General features: G+C 38.3%; 1 protein-coding gene across 4 annotated transcripts; it reads right to left on the bottom strand.

The window, feature by feature from the left end:
• Positions 1-21: 21 nt before the first annotated feature.
• trim9 (tripartite motif containing 9) lies at positions 22-21,187 on the bottom strand. Of its 4 annotated transcripts, XM_058386351.1 has the most exons (12): positions 20,273-21,187; positions 10,284-10,379; positions 9,980-10,102; positions 7,993-8,103; positions 7,338-7,491; positions 7,044-7,189; positions 6,451-6,589; positions 4,999-5,037; positions 4,417-4,720; positions 3,183-3,212; positions 2,725-2,887; positions 22-2,567 (listed from the first exon to the last, which is right to left on the bottom strand). In XM_058386351.1, exons 1-12 carry the CDS (start codon positions 21,110-21,112, stop codon positions 2,490-2,492), a joined length of 2,223 nt encoding a protein of 740 aa, XP_058242334.1. In that variant the 5' UTR covers positions 21,113-21,187; the 3' UTR covers positions 22-2,489. The 4 variants fall into 4 exon arrangements, with proteins under 4 accessions (XP_058242334.1, XP_058242336.1, XP_058242335.1 ...); XM_058386353.1 differs by lacking the exon at positions 4,999-5,037; XM_058386352.1 differs by lacking the exon at positions 3,183-3,212.
• Positions 21,188-26,552: the final 5,365 nt, after the last annotated feature.

Below are 26,552 nucleotides of genomic sequence, written 5' to 3' on the forward strand. Positions count from 1 at the left end.
GAAATGAAGAGCAGACATTCGTTCACTTGACTCAACCCATTTATTGAATATAGTATTACAGTTACAGAATGCACCAAGCGCCAGATAATAATAATAATAATAATAATAGTAATAATAATAATAAAGTAATAAAATTATTGTTCACATTAGGGATTACTTTATGATAAAGAAAGTAAAGATCCCCTGTACAGTCATAGACCCACACTTTTGGCTCTGTACACAGCAAAACTAGTGTTGATTGAAGGCCTACAGTGTTTGATACACTCCTACAACATTCATTTGTCTCCCTTCACACCTCAAATAAACATTGTAAGATTTACTTCAGCATTATTGGTCTTCACGCAGTTCTGTAGGTGCTTTTTTTGTTGTTTTGCTGTGTACACAGTTCTTTTCATACACCACAACATAGCCACACTTCATCAGTCCGAAGAGTATCTTTGTATCAGTCATTTGACAAACAGGCTCAGGAATTGAATTTTAAAGTAGGCTACACATGTCTGGTGATGCAAATAAAGGCAGTTATTTCACTGCACCACAGCATTAGCAGCCTGGACCCCCCACATCTAATGACATGGAGCCACGCAAACATCCACTCTATGGAATCTAGCACTTCTAGAACATAAAACATATTGCCAGTTTATGAATTTTTTTTTTTCATTTAAAGCTGTGCTTTTTTATATTGCAGGTAATAACACAAATATATCTTTCTATCTATATATAGTACTGTAATTTTCAGACATATAAACAGAAGCAGCACCAGTTTTTCAATAAAGATTAGCGAATTGCCTGTACAGCTCTGAGGCAGTAACAAACAGAGGGGTCAGAAAGAGAGAAATGTGTATGTGTGTGTGTGTGTTTACTGCTGCTGATTATGTGTGGACTGTTGTGGAAAGTGTTCATGCTGTGCCTGTATGTGTGTGTGTCTGTATATATGATTGAGAGACAGCCTAGTGTCTCCTCTTTATTTATTTCCTGTTAAATATCTGTAATATAGGATTATAGTTTATACCATAAAGTTTTTATTTTCTAATCCCTGACAAATTGGTAATAGCATTTATTGGCAAATAGGGTGCAGTATTTGTAGTGTAACTTTGTAATGTGTGAGGACAAAATGTCCTAAAAATTTCTCAGCTTTCTACAAAAAAGAAAGCGCAGGAAAGGCCACGCTGACATTTCAGTCAGTATATGAATTTCCCATTTAACACATTATACTGAACTGCCTGCACATAGTCCAATTATAATGGTAAACTGCATTGTATAACCTCTACAGATTTATAAATTTATATCTGCACATATTCACTTCTGCACAGATCAGCAATACAGTATATGATCAGTAATAATAATAATAATAATAATAATATAAAATCTGCCTGGACTCTGGTAGATACTAGGCTTGTACGACCAGAGCCACATGCTTTTATGCTTTAGCACCAACTATAATAATAATAATAATAATAATAATAATAATAATAATAATAATAATAATAATAATAAAACCTAAGGAATTATACTTTGCTGTCACTATTTTTCACAACATTTTCTGAGCCTAGAACATATGTACAGATTGCTGAGATTGTGAGGGTGATGTAGTTGATCATATTAATGAAGTTATAAGAAAAGGTAGAAATGCTACTAACTCTAACCATGACCAGCAGGGGGCAGTTGCAACTTTTCATATAAATTCATTAATTCATCTATCTATCCACTCAGTAACCATGGGCCACGGTGTATCTCCAGGGTATGAGCAGAAAATACTCCCTGGATGGGATTCCAGGGAACAATGTACACATACCTTGAGAAATTTAGAGCCAATCTACCTTCCGGCATGCTTTAGGGAGGTGCAAGAAACCTGGGAACATGCAAAAAAAAACCCCACACAGACAGTAACCCAGGTTCAGGTTTGAACCAGGGACACTGCAGCTACACGGTGGCAATGCTACTCACTGTGGCCTTTTCATATCAATTGAGCTGCGCATATTGTTATAAATTTGCAAGCATGACACCATGCTGATCTTGCTCCTCTATCAAATGAAATGACCAATGATTAAACGGAGTAGATTAGAGGACGAGGAATGAGAGGCAAGCCTTAAAGTTGCAGCGTAACTATGCTGTGCAGTGTTTTATGAGAGGGAGAAAATCAACATCCTTTTTTTTTTTTTATCAGTGTTTTTCCAATATGTAGTCTAATATTCTCAAAACTACACATAAAGTCTATGGCTTTTTTGGGATTACAAATAGAAGTGTACAGCAGTTTTCTGCTCTCTTGCTGCCTCTGCTTGTCATAAAGTAAATTAATTTCATTTGAACAGCTGGAACTAGCAGCTAAGCTTATTAAAAAGCACTGAACTTCTAAACCAACCCAGAATTTCACATAAACGGCTGAGAACTGAATATCAGTGTAAATCTTATCCAACAATGTGTATGTGTGCGTGAGAGACAGACAGAGAGAGAGAGAGAGAGAGAGAGAGAGAGTATTGTTATGTTGGACTTCAGCAGACGGAGCCTGAAGGGTCTGACTCCCCCAGTGTGTAGAAATCTGGAATGGGCAGTCCAGTATGAAGAGTCACCTGCACACAAACACAGAGTTTGTTTCCATTTAGAAGAAGTGACACAGAAACAATGAAGGCTCTTTATATCTGTTAAGATTAATAACTTTCAGCAGTTTAATCATCAGCCAGTACACTGTATTACTGCCATCTATGTGTGTGTTGGTTTGGCTGTTACCTGGACATTGCGGTTGAGACTAATGGCAGGGTAGTAAAGACCTTCCAATGAGTCGAAAGCCACAGGACCTTGTTGCTCATCATTGATAAGAAACAACAGAATCCCGCGGGTAAAATCCAACAGAACTCCGACTGTCGCTCCCTTACCAATCCCTCCATCCGTTCTGAGGAAAAAAAGAGAGATTCTGAACTCAGAGCCTAGCCACATGCACAAATAAATAAATAAATTCACATGCACACTAAAACTCCTAAGTATATACTGTAATAAATAGTGCTGATCAGAATGCATTTCACAATCACTATTACAGTCAGAGGCAAGTGAATATTTAAAAAAAAAAAAGATTATTTATTTATTAAGCATTTCAAATGAAATACAAATCAATATTAACTAACTAAAACATTAAACTTATATGACAAATAAATAGTTAACAATTTTAAAAATGCGCTTATTAAAGTCACCTTTTTTGTGATTGGATCTCAAATGGAAATCTACGGAGCATACAGTGCAGTACATTAGCTATTACAATATATAATCTACATATTTTAGGTACTGCTACACATGTACTGTATATTCCTCCATATATTACTATACATGCTCAATATTTTTTAGGTATATCATAGTGCACTACATAGTACAAGGAAATTGCACAAGGTTTGGATGCAAATGCAAGTTCATTAAATGATCAAAGCAGACAAGTCTTGAAAGCAGGAAGAACAAAGCCAAAACCAGAATGTCAAGCCGCACCAAAGGCTGGTAATCCTCACTGGTAGAAAGCAGAATTGACTCTGCACTAACAAGAAGAACGTCTGGGTTATTTAAAGCTATTAATGCGGTGGGGAACGGGTGTAGCTGATTTGTAATCAGGGAACTGTGAACGAGGATATGGGTCATGTGATGAATTAGGTGACATGGTCTGTTAGCTGAGGAAGTTGGGAAATGTCGTTCATTGCTATCGAGTAATGCAGGTCATGACGAGATTCAGTGAGGATCCCGGAAAACATGTGACACATCACTACGTAGTGCAATACTAAGTAGTGAACATGTAATTCAAGCACAAAAGTGTTGCTTTCTCTTATCCCTTTCATGCACAGCTTATTTTCTAACCATATCCAACTTCTTTAGATGTTGTTGTAATTATGTAATATTGCATGCCATAGGAATTTTGGCTTTTTCTAAATATCACATAAGGAATACCATGAGGCTAAAATGATTTAAAATATTTACTCCAAATTTTTAGAATATGAAATTCTCCAATGTGTTTTTAACAAAAATGTTCTAATTCAAGTTTAAAATATTTTTCTGTTGATGAACCAAATGTGTACAAAATGTCACTTTTTTAATTGCATTATTATCAATAGCAAATAGAATTCAAATATTCTGGACATGTATTTTGTGTAGAACATTTGTAAAAATGACCAGAGATATGCTGCATTGGGATTCGCAAAGAAAAATCAGGTTAATGAATTATGTTACGTAACTACAATAATAGTCTTAAGTGATTTGCATTGTATCTGTAAGTCTAGACATGATGCATGAAAAGGATCACCTAAAGGGCTAAGTTATGCATAAATGCATGCTGATGTTAAATCATTCAATTAACTAAAAACTGACACCACTCTTTAAAGGACGTTCACCCAAAACTAATGTACCCAAACATACATATACTCTAAGATACTCATCTCCTTTGTGTACCTGTTGGTGTGGGAGTTGTTGTGCATGAACCAGGAGCGGTTGTTGTCCACATACATGGCCCAGGCTTTATCATCCTTTCCCAACATCACGTCTTTCAGCACGTCACCTCGGGCGATCCCAAACGCAGGGTCCGGGTGATTGTCATAGCGATCGATGGTCATTTCCCAGTAATGTACACCACGGGAGAAGGGTGTGTTCCCCATGACAACACGATCGTCATAGCTGTTACATGTGACTGTGAGGTTGTCATTAGACAGTATGATGTCTGGATGGGCTGACGCAGGGTCAAAAGTAAACCAGGCAACTGCAAAAAGGAATCACAGACACACGCAATCAAAAGTTCTGTGTTGGTCACTGAGGGCTTAGTTTTCAGACATAATTACTTTGGATGAGTAATTATGGATTTGAATGGCTACTGATAATGATCAGGACAGTCCAGTGCGACCTCACTTACATACACACAAACAGAAGGCACATACACAAACAGGAGCAAGACAGGAGCAGAAGGGTACAGGTGAATACAGGTATAATAGTAATGAAGAAAAGAAGGAAGCAGATTGTGGTTAAGAGAGCTGTCCATACCTGTAGCTAGAGTGTTAATATCACATGAGGCAAGTCCAGCTGAGATGAGAGAGAGAAAGAGACAGAAAGAGGGAGGGGGAGAAAGTGAGCGAAGGGGAGAGGGTGGGAGTGAGAGAGAGAGAAAGAAAGGAGGAAAGGAAGGAAAAAAAGCAAAAAGAAAAGAGTGATAGAAAGGAGGGTTGATGAAAGAGAGGGAGGTAAAGCAGCTGATCAGGGAAGCTGGATCTGCTCAGTGACAAATCACCTCATGCATAACACTGTCATAAAGCCTTTCAAATAACTGTATAACCTTAATTTATCAATTGTTTTTCTTTTCTTCCTATAGTGTTAATTATCTGATTGAATATTCTTATGCATGATTTATGCTTGGTCAGGCATGAAGTTTGGAAAAGTCACTTTCAAAACAAACTCAAGGCTCATTAATGTGAGTGGGCAAAAATTGGCAATTTGAAAACATAGTGTCTAAGACAAGCACTGAAGATCAGAATCATTTTAACTAATCATTTTATCTTATTAATCATTTAAGTATTTTCTAGTCCTTACCTTAAAATCAAACACACTGACGCTGAATTCTTTCTTATGGAGTCTGACTCTTATGGAGTCAGTATTTAGGAACAGCAGTCTAGTTTTTTTGTGTGTGGGAAAATTTTACATTTTAAAATTTTTCTACAATGAAGCAGGAAACAAGTAAGTGTAAAGGTGTCAGTATAATTAGGTTAGATTTAACGTATAATTAAGGAAGATACATATAATAAAGACATATTTCAGCAAATATTTTTATTAATTAAAAGTCGGATCCAACCGTAAATTTATTTTGATGTCTCAGGTTTTAAAGGTGAAAGAGGTTATAAACTGTTTGTTTGGCAACTTCTTTTTTGTAATTAGCAGAAGATGTCATTTGTTTGAACAGATAAGAACAAAGCATGCTTTCAGTTTATTACACAGACTTGCTTGTTTGATGGACAGCCTACAAAATGTATAATGAATATTCATTCTGGGCGGCTCTCTGAAACGCTTCCGATGAGGCGTAATCCAGACTTTAAAGGATTACATTTCCCAGAAAGGCTCACATGAATAAACATGAACATTAGCTATTAGGGACCGCAAGCTCATCTGCATCGTTCTAAATGACCCCAAATGACTGCATTATTCTAAATCATTATTTTTTTGTTTTTGGAAAAAGAAATCTTCCATAAATAAAGGCTTCATTACAGCGGTTCTTAAAAAACTGTATGCATATATAATGTAGTTTTAGTTTCTCAAGTAATATAGTAACAGCAGTACTAGGAACATGAGCCTTTTTGATTCCAACTTCATTTAAATATATGTATAATCCTTTAGCTTCTACTTACTGAACACCATCCAGCTTCCGTACTTATCAAAAGCCAAGCATATCTAATGGAAAAGAGGGTGTTTGTGTATGCAGAAGCCCAAATGACTTAGGTCACTTACTCTCAGAAGTCTGCATGACGAGTGTTTTGCTGTACTGCCCCACTCCGCTGGAGTTAAAGGCTTTAACACGAGATTTATACGTGCTGTTGAAGTGAAGTCCGTCCACTGTGCAGATCGTCTCTGGGCCAACATACACTTCCTGAGGAGTGAGACTGCATTATATACTGCAAGATATGCTCATCCATAGGCATAACATTTCCTGTGGGGCTCACACTATAGGTATAATTAAGACTCTTGTGAAGTCATAAAAATCATGTGTAATGGTGGAAAGGACAGCACTTATAGTTCCTCAGTCATCCTTTGTAAAAATGGAGCAGAAATCAGAACACAAGGACCTGGCTGCCTAAAAAAGAGCTTGGCCTGTTTAGAAACGGAGAAAGGGAGCATGTGTGTGTAAGTGTGTGTGAGTGTGTGTGTGTGTGGGGCAGCCTACTAAAAGTGTATAAATAGAATACTGCAGTGAACCAACATACATATCACACAGAAGGCCTGAAAAAAATCATTCTTTTTATGTGTGGATGTTCAGGTGTATATGTGTTTTTCTGCACGTGTATGCCTTTGTGTGTATGTGTGTGTGGGTGTATAACACTCACTCTGAATTGCCCTCCACTGCCATCATCCAGCTCCAGGATGTAGCCATCTACAGCAATGGTGGAGAGAGGAGGCTGTTTCCATGACAAAGTGGCACTGTTGGTCTGGCTACAACACTCCTCCAGCTGCAGGATTGGAGCTGCAGGTACTGTACACACACACACACACACACACACACAACCCTATCAGTACACACATACATCTCTGCATTCAAATATCCAGTGAATTAGATAAGAAATAAATTCAGACACACACACACATACAAACACAGACTTATACTTCATGAAAATTGATACCCTTCATCTGTACAAAGTCAAGCTGGTGGATAGTTTGTAGTAATGGGCTGCTGTCCAGTGTCAGGTCAAAATCGCTGGTCATACGTGGCGTGAGTGTGCCCTTACCCCACTGACTCTCAGTCATATGCACCCTACGAATCAGAGCATCAGAGATCTACACACACACAGACACACACAACACACAAATACAATTAAGTGCACATGCTCAGTCAGGCTAAACTCATCAGCTAATCAATTCATCATGAGCATGGTTAGATGCCTATAAAGTCACAGTGTGTTGCTGATTAGCACTGTTCTATAACAATGTCCTAATGATCAATTTCATTGTGTTTTTTTAGTGTTAATGTTCCCAAGAGCCTTTTGGAAATAAAGCACATTGTTTGGCATGGGTAAAAGTGTGTATAGACATTAAAAAAAAAAGTGGTGGAGTTCAGACTGCTAAACTGTGATGCAAGTACCTTTTCCAAGATACGTGAGGTCAGAGCGTTTTTGATCTGCCGCTCACTCAACATCACAGAGCATCTGAATATGTATAAACTGAAGCACTAACAGCCCTCTTCTCTCTCCTGAATGCAGTACAGTGTGTGGAATTTTTTATAATTCTTATAGTTGTGTGCTGTGTATAAGGATCTTGTGCAGGTGAAGGTTAGGTGACCTGCAGGAAGCCACTGGGGTCGTTTTCTTTGATGACCTCAAGACAATATTCCATCAACCCTGTTGTCTGCCGCAACTTCACAGTGCAGTGTGAAATCTGATCACGTACCACCTGACAGAAAGATATAGAGAGATATATAGAGAGACATACAGATAGATAGATAGATAGATAGATAGATAGATAGATAGATAGATAGATAGATAGATAGATAGATAGATAGATAGATAGATAGATAGATAGATAGATAGATAGATAGATAGATAGATAGGGAACAGAATGGCAGATAGATAGAGAGAAGGAGAAAGACATGATTATCACTCAAGGGTTATTGTACATACTTTGTAATTATTCTCTCTCTCTCTCTCTCTCTCTCCTCACTAAATCTAAAGCCACTAGATTTATCTAAATCACTCTGATAAGTCTGTTTCTTTCCCCTGCTGTCAGTGGTGCTGAGGCTGAGTTGCTAAGCAACAGCAGGAAAGGCTATTTGCATCCTCTGTGAGAAAGCAACATGCATGTTTTCCTTTTGTGTGTGTGTGTATACCCTTCAGTTTGAAATAAACGTGAGGATACCCTAAGGATAATTATTGATATCTTGCATCTCGATAGAGATTGTGACTCTGTGTGTGTTTGTGTGTGTATGTCTGTGTGTGAGTAGCTCTTTCCTCTCACTTGAACCACTACACAATCCTAGAGACTCAACATTTTGGTTACCATAGCAACAGAGCCAAAGCTCCATGGAAACCCGAGGCAATAGAAAGCCTGCTGCTTCATAGTTTGGAAGATCTCAGGACTTTTATTGCCTCTGGTCTCCATTCAAAACACAACCTCAGGCACTTTACTGAGAAATCACAAGGTCAGGTGTACTAACCTGTCTGTGCCTGGATTTAGGTGGAATTAAGTCACATTTTGCTTGAAAAAAAAACGTGTTATGTATGTAACTGGCGTAGGGGTACAAAGGTGTAGTTAATGCACCAAGCTTAGGCACTCTTTTCTTTCAGACCTATGCAATTGAGAGGGAATCATACAAAAACTGGGAAATAACTGAAAAAATGGGTAGGCATGAAGAGTGAAGCTGGTATTTTGATTGATGTAATAAATTTAGCACAAGCCAAAAATTAGCACCAGCCAAGTTTCTGCTTGGTCTTGTCTGCCTCCTTAAGCAGGTGTAAATTAGCAGTATGTATTGCCCAGAGCTGTGTGGGCAGTGTTGCCAGGTGCTCTGTTTTGCAGCTCAGACCCTGGTAAACGGATGGGAAAGGTTCTTCATTAATTACTAAAAAATAATTCAAGACCACCTTAAGATCTCAGTCAAATCACTATTTCGTTTGAGCTGATTCTGACACACATCTGGCAACCTCACTCAGAGCACCTTGCCTACTTCACCTTTTTCTAAATTTGCCATGGTTTCATGCAGTTAATATAGCTTAATACAGCATTTTCTTTTCCTTAGGGTTAAGACAGTTCATTTATTATATTTAATTATGGTTTAATGACAGGTCTGGCATATCAGCTGCATTAATGCACAGTCATTCTGATGAGAGAGGCTTTCCTATATGCTAGATTTTTTTTCTACCGCTTTATAGCAGCTTTTAAAATACAATTTGTGCCTCACTTACTAGGCATAGCACAGTTCACATAATGAACTACAATCTTAGCAAATTGAAAATTACTGTCAGACACATTTTGCAGCTGCATCGAGTCATGTACATCTGGTTCACAGTGTTCCACACCCCCAGAACAGAAGGCACAGCAAAATTCAATTCAACACATCACACACAGCACAAGAAAAAATGAAACATCTCACAGGAATAATGCTGCTTGTAGCATAAAAATCTCAGCACAGTGTAACACATCATCTCACTATAATACATCATAACATCAAAATGTGAAATACTGCTGCTGCAATATTGATCGGTGTTCTGTATATAAATATAATATACAAGAAGATGCGATGTTGCTATAAGGTTTGTGTATGTGTGTTTACCATGAGTTTGTGCTCGTGCTCTTTGGTCACTCTGGCCAATAACTGGGCTTTCCGGCGGTTCAGAGCATCAATCAGTGCGTCACACTGTGCCACCAAGCACGCTTCAAATTCAACTCCATTCTCCTGTGATTCACACACACACACACACACACAGTGACCGTGTGACCCCAGAACTGCAGTAGGACAGGAATACAGGTCAAGGGCAGGTATGAAAACATTTTCCCTCTCCCCCTAAATACATGCTTCATTTCATTTCCCTCGCCACTCTTTTCCTCTCTCATATAGAGATATTTGTGTTGATTACCTGTATGTGCTGCACCATGTTTCTGAGCTGAACAAGAAACTCTTTGGCCTCAGTGGCTCGATCAGACAGGATGTTCAGTGCCTGAGAGAGCTGCCCCTAGGGAGGGAGAGAGACAGATGAATAGAATTATAGTCAGATAAATCAGCTCATGTGTAAAATCTAAAATAGCAGAATCTACAACTGTGCATTTAATCATGCTTTAATAAGTTACTTCTTCATTTCCAAAACATAGTTCATTAAACATAATCTACAATACTGCTGAGTTTAGCTAGTTTTTTTTTTTTAATTGAATCTTGGACAATAAATTACAAATGCTTAATTTGATATCTTTCAACTCCCTGGCTGCACACTAAGATTTACAACTCAGTTCATTCACCTGTGATAGAGAATACAAAGTAATTTTGTAGAATTTCTTCTAGAATTTTTACAAATATAATACATTAAAACTATTTTGTTCCTGGATGAATAATTGTAATAATAATCAATATTAAAACACACACACATCAGGAAATGGCATCAGTTGTGTGGCCAGTGACACAGCTACTGTAACAGACATTGGGAGAGCAAATGAAGAACAAATATGAAGGAAACGATTCAGCGTGTATGTGTGCACATGTTTGTATAAGAGCAGCTCATGGGTGAGTGAACAGGAAACAGAGCACATGAGACTCGAGTGACCCTGCAATTCCTGACTGTGGGAAGCTACAGGAGTGATGTGAAACACAAACATCCCTTCAGTGCTATGATACCCAAAGAGAGGAATTTCCCATTTGACCTCTCTCTCTCTCTCTCTCTCTCTCTCTCTCTCACACACACACACACACACATCTGCACACATAAAAGCCACACATGTTCAGTGATCACATACTCTAGACACAAGAAACGTTGGGTTGAATTTCCTACTGCAGAACATTCCCCCAATGCCATTAGCCTGTTATAACATTTCGATTTATTTTAATTAAACCAACAACATACAGAAATTAACTTTGGTTTATCAATCACAGCAATTATCAGGAAAGTAGGGCACAGTAAGCAAGGCTGACAAACACATACCATTTGTGGCACAAATTAAACAACTTTTATATCCTAGAACGAGTGCTGAACAGTCTATATAAAGTATATAATAGATAGATAGATAGACAGACAGACAGACAGACAGACAGACAGACAGACAGACAGATAGATAGATAGATAGATAGATAGATAGATAGATAGATAGATAGATAGATAGATACTTTATTCATCCCAATGGCACATTTACAATACTAATCATTTAATATAACTATAATATAATATAATACTCTTTTAAGAGTCTATTAAGAATTTTCAACATCCATTTACAAATGAATATTTTTAAATAAGTGCTAATTCTGTTTAGTAAAAAGAAATAAATTAAACTAAAATATCCTAAAGTAATTGATGTATGATTACATGCTCTTGTAAGCTTTTTTTTTTCTTTTCTTAAAACAGATGCTAACATTTATTTTTAACTTGTTCAGTCTGGCTTATCCCCTGCCTGTCAGGGTCAGAAAATGAGAGTGTTAAGAACCATGCTCCAGAGGCAGCAGTGGCAGTTTGATGGTGCTTAGATTTAAACTCATAACTTTCTGATCAGTAGAGCAGAACATTACGTACTGAGCCTCTGTATGTCTGCCGTACACAGCACAACACAATGCCCAACATCAGGCTGTGCAGTATGACAATATAATATAAATATCAGGCTAAATACACGTTTCTGAGCTATTTCAGGTATCATACTCTCTTTTTTTTTAAATAACAGTTACAATCTTTATTTAAAGACAGCTTATTAAAATGTTTTCAACTATAAAATGTAACTATCATATAACTATCAGCTATTTCCAGTCATTTTTAAACCTAATACTACAGTTTCTACTGACAGTTTTTAAGAAACCTATATATGTTGATGCATATAATGCATTGCAATAGAAATAGAAATGTCTCTATGTATCATGGTGATATTTTTGCCAAATGGCCAACCCTTACTCCACGCAAATCCCTTGACTCTCTGAATGTCCATTCCCAATTCCCACTATTCCCTAAATTCTTCAGTGCTGCACATTATAGTGCCACTAATGTACTAAGCATTTAATGTCACATTCCTAAGTGATTAACCAAAAGAAATGGATTTGCATTAAAATGTGAAAATACAAAAATAGTATGAAGACATGAGGCAGAAAACAGCGGCTCAGTGCTTGTCATGGAAACTCATACATAATTATGTAAAACAGTGCAAACTGAGTGTGTTCTCTGAGAGAAAAGAAAGAAGAAAAAAATAAGACGCAAATATAAGAAGAAGAAAAAACAGCACAACAACATAACATGGGCCATGATCTTAGTTTGGAGTTCTTTTATAGCTAACCACAGTATTCTTACCAAAACAGAGCTAAAATGCTATTTAAGCAATTTAAACTAAACTCTCTTAACCACACGGCTGTTTTCTCTTTCAGGGAACCAGGCCAAAACTTTCACATTGAGTACAACCAACAGTGCAGTGCTATGATCTACCCGCTTTACTTTTTTGTTAAATAGATAAATAACAGTTTCCTTTAAGTACTGAAATATTTTATATCCATGTCATCAAATTAAATCAATACCAAATTACATGCTTTCCACCATGACCTCTTACTTTATAGGTTCATGGAAAAGAGAAGAGACTGTGTGTGCCTGTGTGTGTGTGTGTTTGTGTGTGTGTGTGTGTGTGGGTGGGTGGGTGTGTTGCTGCATCAGCACTGTGTGTGCAATAAGAGGTGGTGATTGTGCCCCTCAGGTACTGTTAGCAGTTGCTGATGGCAATAAAACTGTCATTAAAGTAAAACTCATTCTGTCATCATCTCTCATTGTTTCATTATGTGGGTGACAGAGGGTGTGCAATTTGTGAAAGCGCGTGAAGGGGTTAACATGCTGTGCATAAATACCTCCCTGCAGGGCAATTAGGCTCATTTAATCCTGCTCCTTCTATTTTGCTGCCGAGAGTAACGTAGCGAGTGGGAAGATGACAGAAACTGTCAGAACTGATAAATCTGTGCATTGCGCCTCAGCCTCTAAACACTCAGCCAATCATGCAGCACCTCTGTCTTGCTCTAACCAATCGCTTCTCCTAACAATATAACGAACAATTCCATGGTGAAGTGAGTGATTTTTTTTGAATTTGCCAATTCCCACCTGCTAGCTAGCCTTCCTCTATCACACAACAGCTCATTTTAAGTGTTTAAAGATAATACATAACAGTCATAATTGAAAATTGAAAACACAAAGACTTTGCATTGTAATTATACATTTCCCTTCAGTTCAACTGAATGTAGTTCATTCTGTTTCATTGCTAGTAACAGACTGTAGCTAAATCAAATAAAACAGCCAAAGGTAATGCTGTGGCAAAACTCTTTAGTATAGGTTTATTAATCCAGTGTTAGGAAAACAATACTAATGCTACTGTCACACGTACAGCCACTCACAGCGACTGAAGATCATTTGTTTTTAATGAGAGTTAGTGACTTCTGGAAACATAAGTGCCAGTGACCGTTGCTGAATAGATGTGGGTGTGTCCAGTTAGGTGACAAAGCTGAGAAAAGTTTCATTTTATGCAAAAATGGACCGACTGTGACTACCAACAGGAATGAAGACAACAGATCACACATCATCCATGAGAAAGAGCACACACTGATTCTCCTTCACCATGTATGACGCATGGTGAATTTTATATACAAGTGCACTTCATCCAGAATGTTTCATTTTAGCACAAGAAAATTGATTTTGAATGCTAGTTGTGCCACCCTTTGATAAATGTTATTTATTTGTCAGCCAGTAGTAGGAACGCCTACAGGCAACTTCATAAAATCACTGTATGTGTCAATGCCATAAACTGGAGTTATGTTTCCAAACTAGTTTTCTCTGCTATCCAGTGCAACAGTCACTATTACAACAGACACTGATGGAGAATTTTAATGATTTATTCAACAAAAGCAGTTTGTGAGAGTAACAATTCTAAGCCAACAAATATGAACACCATGATAATATTTTAACCCAAATCAGACTTCTCACTTCCATGTGGAAAACTTTGCAGGTCTGGCAGTACCAACACAGCATATTGCAGGCCTGAGGCCATAGCAAAGATTCAATCTGTTTAGAATTAGAGAGCCAAGTGAGCCAAGAGAACCAAATGTCCATTTTTTAATGTGTGACACCAAAATATGTCCTGAGTGAAGTTTAACAGTTCTGGAAGCTATTGTTTAATCATTAAGTGAAATAAGTCATCCACCATTCAGGGGATGTTATGTTCTTAAGATCATTTCTAAAATGATGTTCCTAAATTTGTTGGATATTTGTGAAGATCTGTGTGAGGAGAAGAAAAATCCATCCATCTTCTGTACCACTTATCGTACATAGGGTTGTAGGTAATATGGATCCTATTCCCAGAGTCCTTGGTGCACAAGGAGGTGGCACAACTTCACACACACCCAAATTCTGTGCTCCCCCAATCCTGGAGGTATGAGGCAAACATTCTTACCACTAAGCATACTACTACTACTACTAATACTTTTATGTTATTATTATTATTATTATTATTATTATTATTATTATTGTTATTATCCATTATCTTGAAGGTTTCTTGATGTTATCTAAATTTCCTCCTTTCCATAGTGCTTTGACATCACATCCTAGTCTCTAAACTTTTGGGTTATTGCAAGGCTTCCACTTTAACACCATGAGAATACCAACAGAGGAGAGAAATTAAATTGAACTGTCACTCATGCCCTTTCTCGGTCAGAACACAAATAATGAGCTCATGTACACACAGATACACTATACCCTAATACTGCATCATACAACCGCATCAGTAACACTGAGCAAACACAAAATCTTTTTTTACTCAGGAGCCAGAGCAGGAGCAGGAGCTGTGCATCTGTGTGGGAGGTTACTATTCCAAAGGCAATTTACTTCCTCTTAAAATGGCTGTGAAGCAGAAGATAATGACACTCATAAAGCTCAGTATGTGTGTTATGTGTGTGTCCTGTGCTCTGCACTGAGAAGGTTGTTCCTGCTCTGCAGTCATTCTGCAGATATCCCAGCAGAGCACCGTCACCGAACACTAAAAGTGATGAGATGGAGTTAAAACAGCAAAATGATGGAAAGAGATAGAACAGCTCCCTAGCCATTCCCTCTAGGTGTTGAGCATGCTATTTTCTTCCCTTCGTCTTCCCCCATCTTCTCTTTTTGTGTCGCTCTGTCCAGCACCTGGGGCTGCTTCAATCTGACCTGATTATTCCAAAGCAGTCCTTGAATAACATGCTCTCTGACATACAGAATACAATTGGAATGGTGATGCAAAAGCTAGAGAAAAGAGAGCGATGAGGGAGAGATACAGAGTATGCTGTGTTGGTATCTGGCTTTCTGCACACAGTCTCCTACATGTTTCATAAGAATAACACAAAAATGAGTAGGTGGTGTGTATATTCTTGCCTGTCTTGGGACATGGGAGACCTTTGAAAAACACTCATAGTATTCAAATCCTGGTATGATAAAAATGCAAAAATACAAGCAAAACCCTAAAGTATGTCATTGCTCATAAACAGGTTTATGAACAAGTCCTAATCCTAACCCTAGATTATTTAAACACTCACTTCAGGAATGAAGACCACAAGAGCACACAATTTAATACAAGTGAAGTCTGCACTTTTTATTTGTACATTCATAGTCACCATACAGTGTGACCTTTATCGCTAAACTTGTTAGTGCTAATGCCTTTTAATATTTCTCTGAACAGTCACTAATTTAAACCGTAATTAAAGTCTATACCAATAGAAGTCAAGCAGGGTGCTTCAGAGAAAAGCTAGTTGTTTTCATTCATTGAAAAATTCAAGTACTGCCCAGACGTCTGCAGTGCTTCAAGAACAGATGAATTTAAAGCAAAAAAGGTGAATGGAAAGGCACAGTGTTTGCTAAAGTAACTAACCAAACCAAGTGAATTTTAATAATTAAACTGAAGCTTCACAACACTCATAAAAACGTAAAGAGGAAAGAGTAATGAATATCACAGCTTTAAGCGGTGCCAGCAAAAAAGTAGGACTGTAGTGTAGTTGAATTATAAGCCTCATATTTTACTAGTGCCTTTGTCTTTCTTGTGTGCATCGAGTGTGATCTGGATCACATTTTCAACTGAATCTCACTGTAGAATAAACAATATATACATACATACACCTACGCTGAAATAAAACCAACACAGGGGATCATGATCTCTACTACAGTATAGAACTTGCTAGTGCTACATTATAACACTTGACTGCAGCTTACATAATGTATATCTTTGCCAACAGTCAAAGCTCTACAGGCTTCCACTCTGTGGCTATCACTTCCTGGCATCAGCATCCACTAGAATAAATTAGACTTTGCTCAAAATTGCTTTGTCGTTTATTGTCACTGCTCCCAGCCACCATTTTAAAGATGTAATCTGAGGTTTTTCAGAAACCTCTCCTTTCTTGAATTATTGCAGTACACACACTTCTTATACTTACCTTGGTTAAAGTGTTTTATGAAGAATAAAAAAAAAATACTTCTCCTCAAACAACAACTACAATAGCTTTAATCCACAGTAGCCCAATTTGATATATCAACCAATGTGCTTTCAGGGCTTTCACAAAATCAAATCATGTCATAGACCACTACAGTCAATCCAAAGCAAAGTCTTCACATTAGCTCCAGCTTACTTTTGGCGATGGGAATCCGATACATCACCACGACAACAGGACCCAAATACAAAGGATCCCATTGTAGGTACAAGCATACACACAGAGAGACACACACTCAGAAGTGCACACCATAGATACAGAGTAACAGCTGTGTAACCCTGTGTTTTCATCAGGGATTTCATCTCACTTTCAAGGCTTCGTTTTCCCAGGTCCTATAGATCCTACATCCCATATACTGTATGTACACCACCATGGACAACACACACATACCTATGAGGAGAACCCTTGTATTGCCTCCTAACCTATATGTTACAGCCAAATACACACAGTTGTGGTGCACATGCCTGCTTGGGAAAGTAACCTTGCGATGCTTCTATATCTGTTCTCTTTACCTCCTACACATTGTCATATTTTTGGCTAGAGGCAGAGAATATTCCCCCTCCACATACGCACACACACACCACATACACACTTATCCCACGCACATTCTGTCTTTTGAATGAAAGTTTTTTTAATGCTCCTTTTCTTTCAACTCAGGTGTACAATAAAATAGCTTTCAGACATAGAGTCTCTGTTAAAAGGTTTAGATTATGTTTCTTCAAGAGACTGACTAAGAAGTGAGAAAAGAGGAACAGAAAGATTTTTGTTCATGTAATTATGATTCTTCTTGTCAGTCCCTTCAATTCAATACCTCACTGCTAAGCTTGGCTCCTCATTGCTGTTACAACAAAAGGCTCATCTGAAGGTTTGGGCTTCAGACTAATCACCAAACCTGCCTTTACAGATCATATTGCTCTCAATCCACCTATGTATTCGCAAACGCCTCTGTTTTATTCAGTAACTTCTAAATGTATGGAAGATGATAAAACTGAAAAACTAAAACTCTACAGATGATCCAAAATGTCTGTGTCTGGTCTTCGGAAACCAAAATAAGCACAAGAACATTCACTCCACTAGCTCCCTGTAGCTGCATGCATTATGTAGCTATAGAGTAACCATGGGAACATCCACCTGTATGGAGGCACTCAATAGAGCCCACATTCCATTCTCCAAAGTTTGTGTGTGAAGAGCCGCTCGTGATACCACCATGCACCATGCCCAAGCAAATGGTTGATGTGCTCCAAGGTGAAGTAGGGAGTTGATTGTCTTCAAAATAACAGCATTTCCCACAATATCAATAATAATTGCTAAAGCTAACGTTTTTTTGTTGCAATTACTGAGCACATCATAAATTTTATTTACTAGTAGTTATATTTAATGTTTCAAAACATTGTGAAATTAGTTCCTGTTGTCACTCACAGCTGATAACTCACAACCTCTTTTTATCAAAATTAATAGGACATGCATATGGTCATATTCTAAGAAATCACAAAGCCCTCCATCCTACAGAGACTTTGCTGGAAAACTTGATGGAGGTTATAGCTTTACCTCTGACTATTAAATCATAGACACTACACAGTCCAGACACAGTCCTTACAAAAAAAAAATCCAAATAAAAATCATTTCACAAAAAACGTCACCACATCAGCAATTACACATTTTAGATCTTTTTATGCAGAGCGTCCATGTGTAAGTTGTTATTATAGAAAGGATAACATATTATTAAAATCAGCATTGCAGCCAGAACATCTGCAGTCCTACTGTGATAGAAACACCATCACCTTCTGATTACTACAATTTAGGTATTCATCAGTGCTGTGACATTCAAAACAAGCTTCCAATCTATCAAGTGAGTGTCAAGCTTCCCAGTGTATGTCTTAACCCAGGCATATTGCACTGTACCATACAGTTACCTTTTTAGCTAGAAAACACAAACTCCTACTACTTCATTATTGATAGTAGCCATTTTATTAGGTAACATGACTCCCATTTGTTGTTCAGCTGATCGCTTTGTGACTGATGATTGCGGCCCTCCTGTGTGCTAGAGCTTCATTCAAGAAATATCTTGTTACACGTCAGCAGGTGGAAATTTATTTGTGCATCATTTGGATTAGTGACAAATACTTGAAAAACTAAATGCTCATAAGTCACTTTGGATCAAGGTGTCTAAAAGACTGATACATGTAAATTAGTGGGAGTCAGAGATATGATGTGTTCCCCTCTCCTCTCAGCCCTCTCTCTCTCTTGTTCATACACAGTAAAAGAGCAATCATTTCCTGCTGCCTGCCAAAACACACATGCCTTTAATATCACTATGGAGACTAAACCACACATCCCTTTAACATTTCCATGGAGATGTGCAGTTCCCTTAAGGAACAGGTAGAACACCCAAATAATGATTTGTTTCCCCCACACCAGCTAAATGACTCACAATTTGCTGGTAAAACAGGACACCAATCTGACACTGACCCTACTGAGTAGCCAAAGACTTTGCTTTCGACCTGGACATAGCCTAGTCTGTGATTTGAGTGTACTAAATCAGTCACAGGATATTTATAGAGGATAAGTGATGCATCCTTTTCCACAGTGTTCTGTTCTGCCTGAATCACAGCCCGGTCCTTTCTGCTTGTGCTTTGAATTTTAACCAGAACAGAGCCGCCACTTCTGTTCTTCGCTGCCATGTTTCCATCACAATTTATTAAAAAGTCTGAACGCAGAGACACCATGACTCATTACTCACTGATGACACTCTTAAATATAAGCTCTCAAGGCAGTCATCATAAACATTTTCAATTGTCTTTGAGGTATTGCGCATAGACGATGGAAAGACTTGTAGGAGTTAATACTGCTTTACAGATAAACCATGGCACTGAGCATGTACATGCAATTTTGTGCTTTCATACCCATAAAGCAGCACTTTATTGTCATGCTGAAGAATATTAAATAGTGAAAGTTTACAACACCAGACCAGAAATGGATTCTAAAATGGCTACAGTATCTTTATGAATACAATTTTGTAATGCTCACCTTTTTTCCCCTTTATTTTTCTTGTAACACTGATATTAAATCTTTGAGTCCTGGCCATCACCAGATATGGATTAGACTCTGGCATCTTCTCTTCTTAGTAACAAAGCCAACACTCTGGAGGTTCTATTGCCAAGTTATAGCCATGACGGCATTATAGAACTCTAAAACTGACACTGACCCAGTTTTTTAGGAAGTATATGACAAAATAGTGCAACATTTGTATTTTATACATATGTTTCGATATGAATTCATTATTTACATTCATGGTTCAAGTGTGTGTTCCTGGACTTAAACATTATATATGTTAATGTAATAATGTAGGCGTTAAATCACCACTGTAGACAAATGTCTTAAATAAAAGCCATCCCTTTCCCTCACCTTGTGCAGCTTCCACATGGCTCCGAGTGCCTTGACCTCATGAGCGGAATGCTTGCCTTCTTCGAGGCACTGGTAGCACACGGGTGTCTTGCACTGTACACAGTACATACTGAGGTTTTCCAGTTCATGCTCGGTGCAGGTGGAAGTTTTACGCGGGCTGGCGCGCCGGCTGATGCGTCCCTGTGCGGGAGGTACGAGGCGGTGTTTGGCGAGCGGACCCCGCGGCGGGTGGCAGCGCAAGCGGCACGGATCACAGTAAAACACGTCACACTGCTCACACATGGCTGTGGCTTCCCGTGGGCTTTTCTCACACAGCTGACAGCGCAGAGCTGCCGCCTTGCTCTGCTGATAGCGGTCCACAACCGCTTCGAGCACCCGGTTTTTGGGGAAGCCTCGCAGGCCACGCTCGTCCAGGGTCAGGCTGCGGTGGCATTGCGGGCACGTCAGACAGGCGTTGCGCGGAATCGGTGGTGTGCCCAAGGGCTGCGGGAGCAGCTGGTGTTGAGGTTGCGGAGGGGGAACAGCAGCGGGAGGGAATACACGCACTCCATTAGGTGACTTCTGGCAAGGGGTGGTGGGTGCGCTCGCGAAGCCGCCGTAAGAGCCGTAGCCGCTGTCCGACTCACTGTACAGACTCATCTTGTCCAGGTCCAGGTAGTCATAATCGGAGGGCGCCGAGCCGGAGGCGCGGCCGCCCTGCGGAGACTCAGCGTCCGGCGTCTGCACCAAGATGTTCCGAGCACAGGCCAGACAAATGTTGTGCGAGCACGGCAAGATGATCGGCTCGCGGAAAAAAGAGCCGCACACCGGGCATTTGAGCTCCTCTTCCATTTCTTCCATCTTCAGGTTTGGCTATGTAAGCAGCAGGAGGAAAAATAAATCTCCGTTCACCCTTAAGCACCTAAGCCTTCGTTATCCTCTTCAGAATGCACGAGCAGAACTCCAGCAGGGGGGAATTTATACAGGGGGCGGAGTCAGAGCGCGGCTGCACCTACAACCCATTCGACAATGCACCTGCCATTTAAAGATTTCCAGCTACAGAACAGAGACCTACTGAACACTATGCCGAAAACAGCACTCTGCCTACACTCTGAGGGGGAAAAGGGATACATCTAGCAATCTAGGTATCTCTTGGGAATCCTTAAAAGTTCTATTCAAAGTCATTTAGAAAGCTACATCCTATAATATTTCATTAAAGGGATCTTTTGTTTGTCTTTTTGTGGAAACACAGGTTTGATACAGAACCCAAAAACGGAGGCAAGGGTTCCCTGTAAGCAAGGGTTTCTTGTAGAATCCCTTTAGAAAATTAGAATCATTAACCATCAAAACCCTTGAGAAGCCCCTTTATCTAAAAGTGTGTGGTAACTATGGTAACCTGTATCAGCTTACTATTTCAGTCTTCATCTTAAAAAAAAAAATTCTGGTTTCTCTCATTGAGTTAACCCTTAAAGGCACTATGTAAATCTGGATAAAAAAATACAATTTCCATGTGAGAGAGGGTTCCATGTTGAAACGCTTCAAGTTTAACTTTCCAAAAAAGCCTTGAAGATCCTTTTCCCTAAGGATAAAGTCTGCAGTTAGGGACAAACATTCCTATTCATATCGCACATCCATCATGTATGAGTAGCAATTTTACAGATGTCACCTGTGTCTGAGACAAATTGTTCCCACATTATCTGATAACCGAATGCTTGGAGAAGTCTTTGCAATACAATAAGTTGGATACTGTTAAGGACATACTGCATGGCTGATGGTTAATGATACCATGCACTTCTGAAGGGCATACAACTTAATCAGTTACAGTCTGTAGGTTTGTTCATGACATTTCTCATTAAACAATTTGCATGAACAGATGGTAGGGTTAAGTACATGAATTCAATTATAATATTAAAACTGTATTAGCATTTACTGTGATATGGCTGCTGGCATTTTCCCCAAAGGCCTTGTCAGTTTCTAGTAACATGTCTTACAGACCTTATAACCCAAAAAAATGATAAAGGCTACCTATAACCTTTCAAGGTACAATTGCATGTCACTAAGATGATTCCTTAAAGACTCTTTTATTCGTAATCCACTGGAACTATTTTAAGGTACACTGTTATATCTTTGAGGACAAATTTATACTGTTATGCTCTTGGAACAAAAATATGCATGTACAGTACCTTTTATTCTGAATTAGTCAGTAGAATGTATTTACAATGCTCTCCCATCTCCATCTTCCATGAAAGAACCCCTACAGTAGGAAGCATCACATGTGCATGACTCATAGTTACCACTCTCCTTCATCTAGTCTTAATTTACAGGTGGCATCTTTTCCATTTTGCATAATTGTAAAATGTTTTCCAAACACTGGTTTGTTATTTGTTACCGGTTAATTACTGGTTCGGTGTTGCAACCTCTCAAAACCAGAATTATTTGGTGTAGAGGCATTAAGCAAAATTAAATAAATGGAGTGTGAAAGATTGTGAGGTTTATCTTTACAAAATTGCTTTGATCCTTTTATGAGTTTCACTCACTAACAAATGCATAGTGTTTCACTTAAATACTATGTAACATGTTATAATCATTTATAACCCTGCATATTTTTCTATTTTATAGTGAACATACCATACTGCATTATAAGTAGCATTTGTAACACTGTATATCACCAAAAAACAAAACAGCAACAACAACAACAACAACAAAAAATTTGCATAACGCTTCACAAATCCAACTCATACGGCACTATAATTCGGTTATAATACCATAAAACTGACAATAATCTACATTCATAAATAAAGCATTCATTTACTTAATTTAACCGTTACAACTTTTTCCTAAATACTTGCAATTTAATGTTATGAACACTATTCATAACAATTCATGCAATGAATTGTGCACTGATGTAAAGTGTCATTTTAATTAGTATTTACAATACTGTGTAAAAAGCTCATTATTCATAGCAAGCAGTATATATTCACTGAAAAATAGGATACTATTGTAAAGAAATTATTAATATGTACATAATTTCACAACTTACAGTAACTCCCAAGGTTTTGGCTGAAATATGAATTCATTTAAAATCAAACAACATCCAACTGCATTGCTTTCAGTTGTTTGGATCCTTAGATGTCCGTGTTCATTGTTCTGAGATATTTTGAAGCAGAAATGTCAACAAGCCTGAGTTTTTACATGCTTTGTACTTATGGGCACTGCTTTGCATTGTACCATTGTTTCTGCATTCGTGTGTGTTTCCACAGTAACCTGAATGAAAGCAGAGAACAAGAGCTGCATCAAGGTGAATAACAGCACTCACTCATACAGTGCAGCAAACTGACATTTTAATGGCCCACCCACCAGAGGGAAGGCAATGTGTTCAAGAGCCCACAACACACATAACCTGATACACACTCATGAGTACTACAATGCAGTGTGCTAGTGATTTTGAACTGTGTGACAGTATACATGTAGTGTGTGTTGCAGTGACAGCCCAACTGCCTGGACACAGACCGAGAGAAAAATGGTATGCAAAAAGCATGAATTAAGGAAGTGCAGCTGTTTGTATGTGTGTGTGTGTGTGTGTGTGTGTGTGTGTGTGAGAGAGAGAGAGAGAGAGAGAGAGAACAAAGGATAAAAATGCAGTGTTTGGTAGAAGAATCGTTTTAAATGATTAAAAAATGTATTAGGAATGATGTGTGTTTTCAGAGAGAAAGAGAGAGAGAGAGAGAGAGAGAGAGAGAAAATGTGTGTGTGTGTGTTATATTGTGTGGAAGGCATGGTGATAATGTGTTTCTCTCTAATGTCTCTGTAGAGGGATTCCTGGATAATTAACTGCTTAATGATTTTTATTCTGCTGGTGAAAAAGTGGGTCGATGAGTTATTGCTCCAGCATGTGACTTTAAGTTCAGGAAGCTCCTTTTACCTAAACTTCTTAAAACCTCTCTCACCTCCAGCATATCTTTCCAAGGTTTGTGAACTGAAAGCACTGGAAAATTTACATTTGCAGAACTTTTAAGTATGTTGATATAACCTGTATAATCGAAAGGTACCTGAACTCATCTAATAGTCTCTGTGAATCTCTTTTATCTCAGTACTAAAAAAGCAGTACTTTTATCTCAGTACTGAAAGTACTTAAAAAGCGCCTAAAAAGGTACAAACGCTTGGCATTGGTAGGATCTTTTGCATCATTAGTGGCATGGGAACATGAGCTAAGTTAAGTTACTTGTGGACCACTGTTGCATCTCTGAGGACAAATTGACATTGTTTGGTCCTTTCTGAACAAAAATGAGCCTGCACAGTACCTTTCATTCTGTAATACAGTTTAGAAATATATACTAAACACAGCACCAAGTCCACTGAAATACTTTCCTCACCTCCTTCCATTAAAGATCTCTTAGGAGGCACTGCATTTGCATGATGCACAATTACTGTTCTCCCTCATCTAGTCTCAATTTTACATAATTGTGGAGGGTTTCCCAAACACTTGGCAGTCTTCTAGCCAGAAAATAATTACTGGTTCAGTGTTGCAACCTCCAGGACCAGAATTATACATCCCTGGTGTAGCAGAATCAAACAAATGAAAATGAATGGAGCATGGCAAAGTGTGTAGTTAGAAATGTTTAGCCTTTTTTGTTGAGGAAATACGTAATATACAACAACATATTATTTCTTTAGCACATCATTTTTTATTCTAGGCAAAATATGGAGTACAGACAAAAACTAGATACAGACAAAAGCATGTTTACTGGAGAACATTGGATTAATTTGAATGAGAAGACAGCAGGTTCATTTATCATCCTTGCACACATTTCTTCCTACCTCTCTATCTGTCCTTCTGTACACGTACAAACACACACACACACACACACATCATGCTCTTGTCTTTGTGTCAGACATTTTAGGAGATTACCATCCCAAAAACTAGCATGTTATGCTAATGTGTATGATTGTATAAGCTTTAACTGGGCATATGTATCCACAAAGTAGCTAGACAACTTACTTCGCTGATATAACATTCGCTCCTATAACACTATGTATATATGAATGTAATAAGATATAGATATAAGCTATAGCAAACACATAATAGATTTAATCATCACAAAACTAATGAACTAAAATGGCTGAAATAGGGTGCATCCCTCATACTGTAGCTCTTACACAGTGAAATCCTGAGTGAAAACCTCAACCCAATTTTAAACTAATAAATAACTCCATCCTAAGGGCAATTAGCACTGCTTTGTATAAACCATGCCATCCTAAATAATATATTCAGCTATTTAACTAATAAACATAATATCTAGTAAGACATTCAGAGATGCATGGATATGATAATGAGGGTGAGAGTAAATTGGGCCGGGACGCCTGAAGCCTGACTCTGAAAGATTCACACACTGAGTGTGTGTGTGTGTGTGTGTGCATGTATGCGTGTTGTAAGGTCATGAATTCAAATCCCAGAACTTGCACTGTTGAACCCTTAAGCAAGGCTCTTAATCCCTAAACTGCTCATTGGTATCCTGTCTCCTTGTATGTCATTTTGGATGTACATGTAAATGGAAATATGCATAATGGAAACAGGCACAGGAAAGCAAAAAATGTCAATCTTTTCAATTTCTTTCATTTCCACTAACATTAAAAAGCAAAGCATGAAGTGCACTTCTGCATTTCTGATTTCTGAGTCAATTTCTGCAGTCTTCCATCTCTCAGTGAGCTACATTGATCTAGAAAATTGGGTTGCCAGGTTAGAAACTCCCTTATGGAAAATGATTTAATACCCGAAAACCTATAAGTAACAGTAACCTAAACTGTTTTTGGCTTTATTCTTAACATCTCTACTGAACTAACATTTTTTGCTGAAATTATCCTGTCTCATAGAAAAATAATGAATTACTGACTTACAAAGTATACAATACAGACCTGCATTACTCGCAGAGCACTTTACATTTCTCACTACTCCCAGGACCAAGGACCAAGTGGACTTTTGTACTAAAAAGAAACCTGGAACACACCACAAACAACTGGGATACAATCTGTTGGAAAGGACCATGTGTGTTATGGTTGACAATACTTTACTACTACTTGGTTAACAACATAGGTTTATACAGCACATATAATATTAGAGTTCGAATGTGTTCAGGTATATGTTACAACTACCATTTATTCAGGAGATGGTGACCTCTGTTGGTGGTGGGAGGGGGTTTCCTTGGTTCTGGATGTTGACCTATGTTTCTATGTTCTGTTAAACAGCTTTCACCAAACCAAAGTGACCTGATAAGCACACTCGGAGCAAGTGAGAGAGAGAGAG

The sequence above is a fragment of the Hemibagrus wyckioides genome, linkage group LG03 (genome assembly GCF_019097595.1).
Source record: "Hemibagrus wyckioides isolate EC202008001 linkage group LG03, SWU_Hwy_1.0, whole genome shotgun sequence".
In the NCBI taxonomy this organism is placed as follows: Eukaryota; Metazoa; Chordata; class Actinopteri; order Siluriformes; family Bagridae; genus Hemibagrus; species Hemibagrus wyckioides.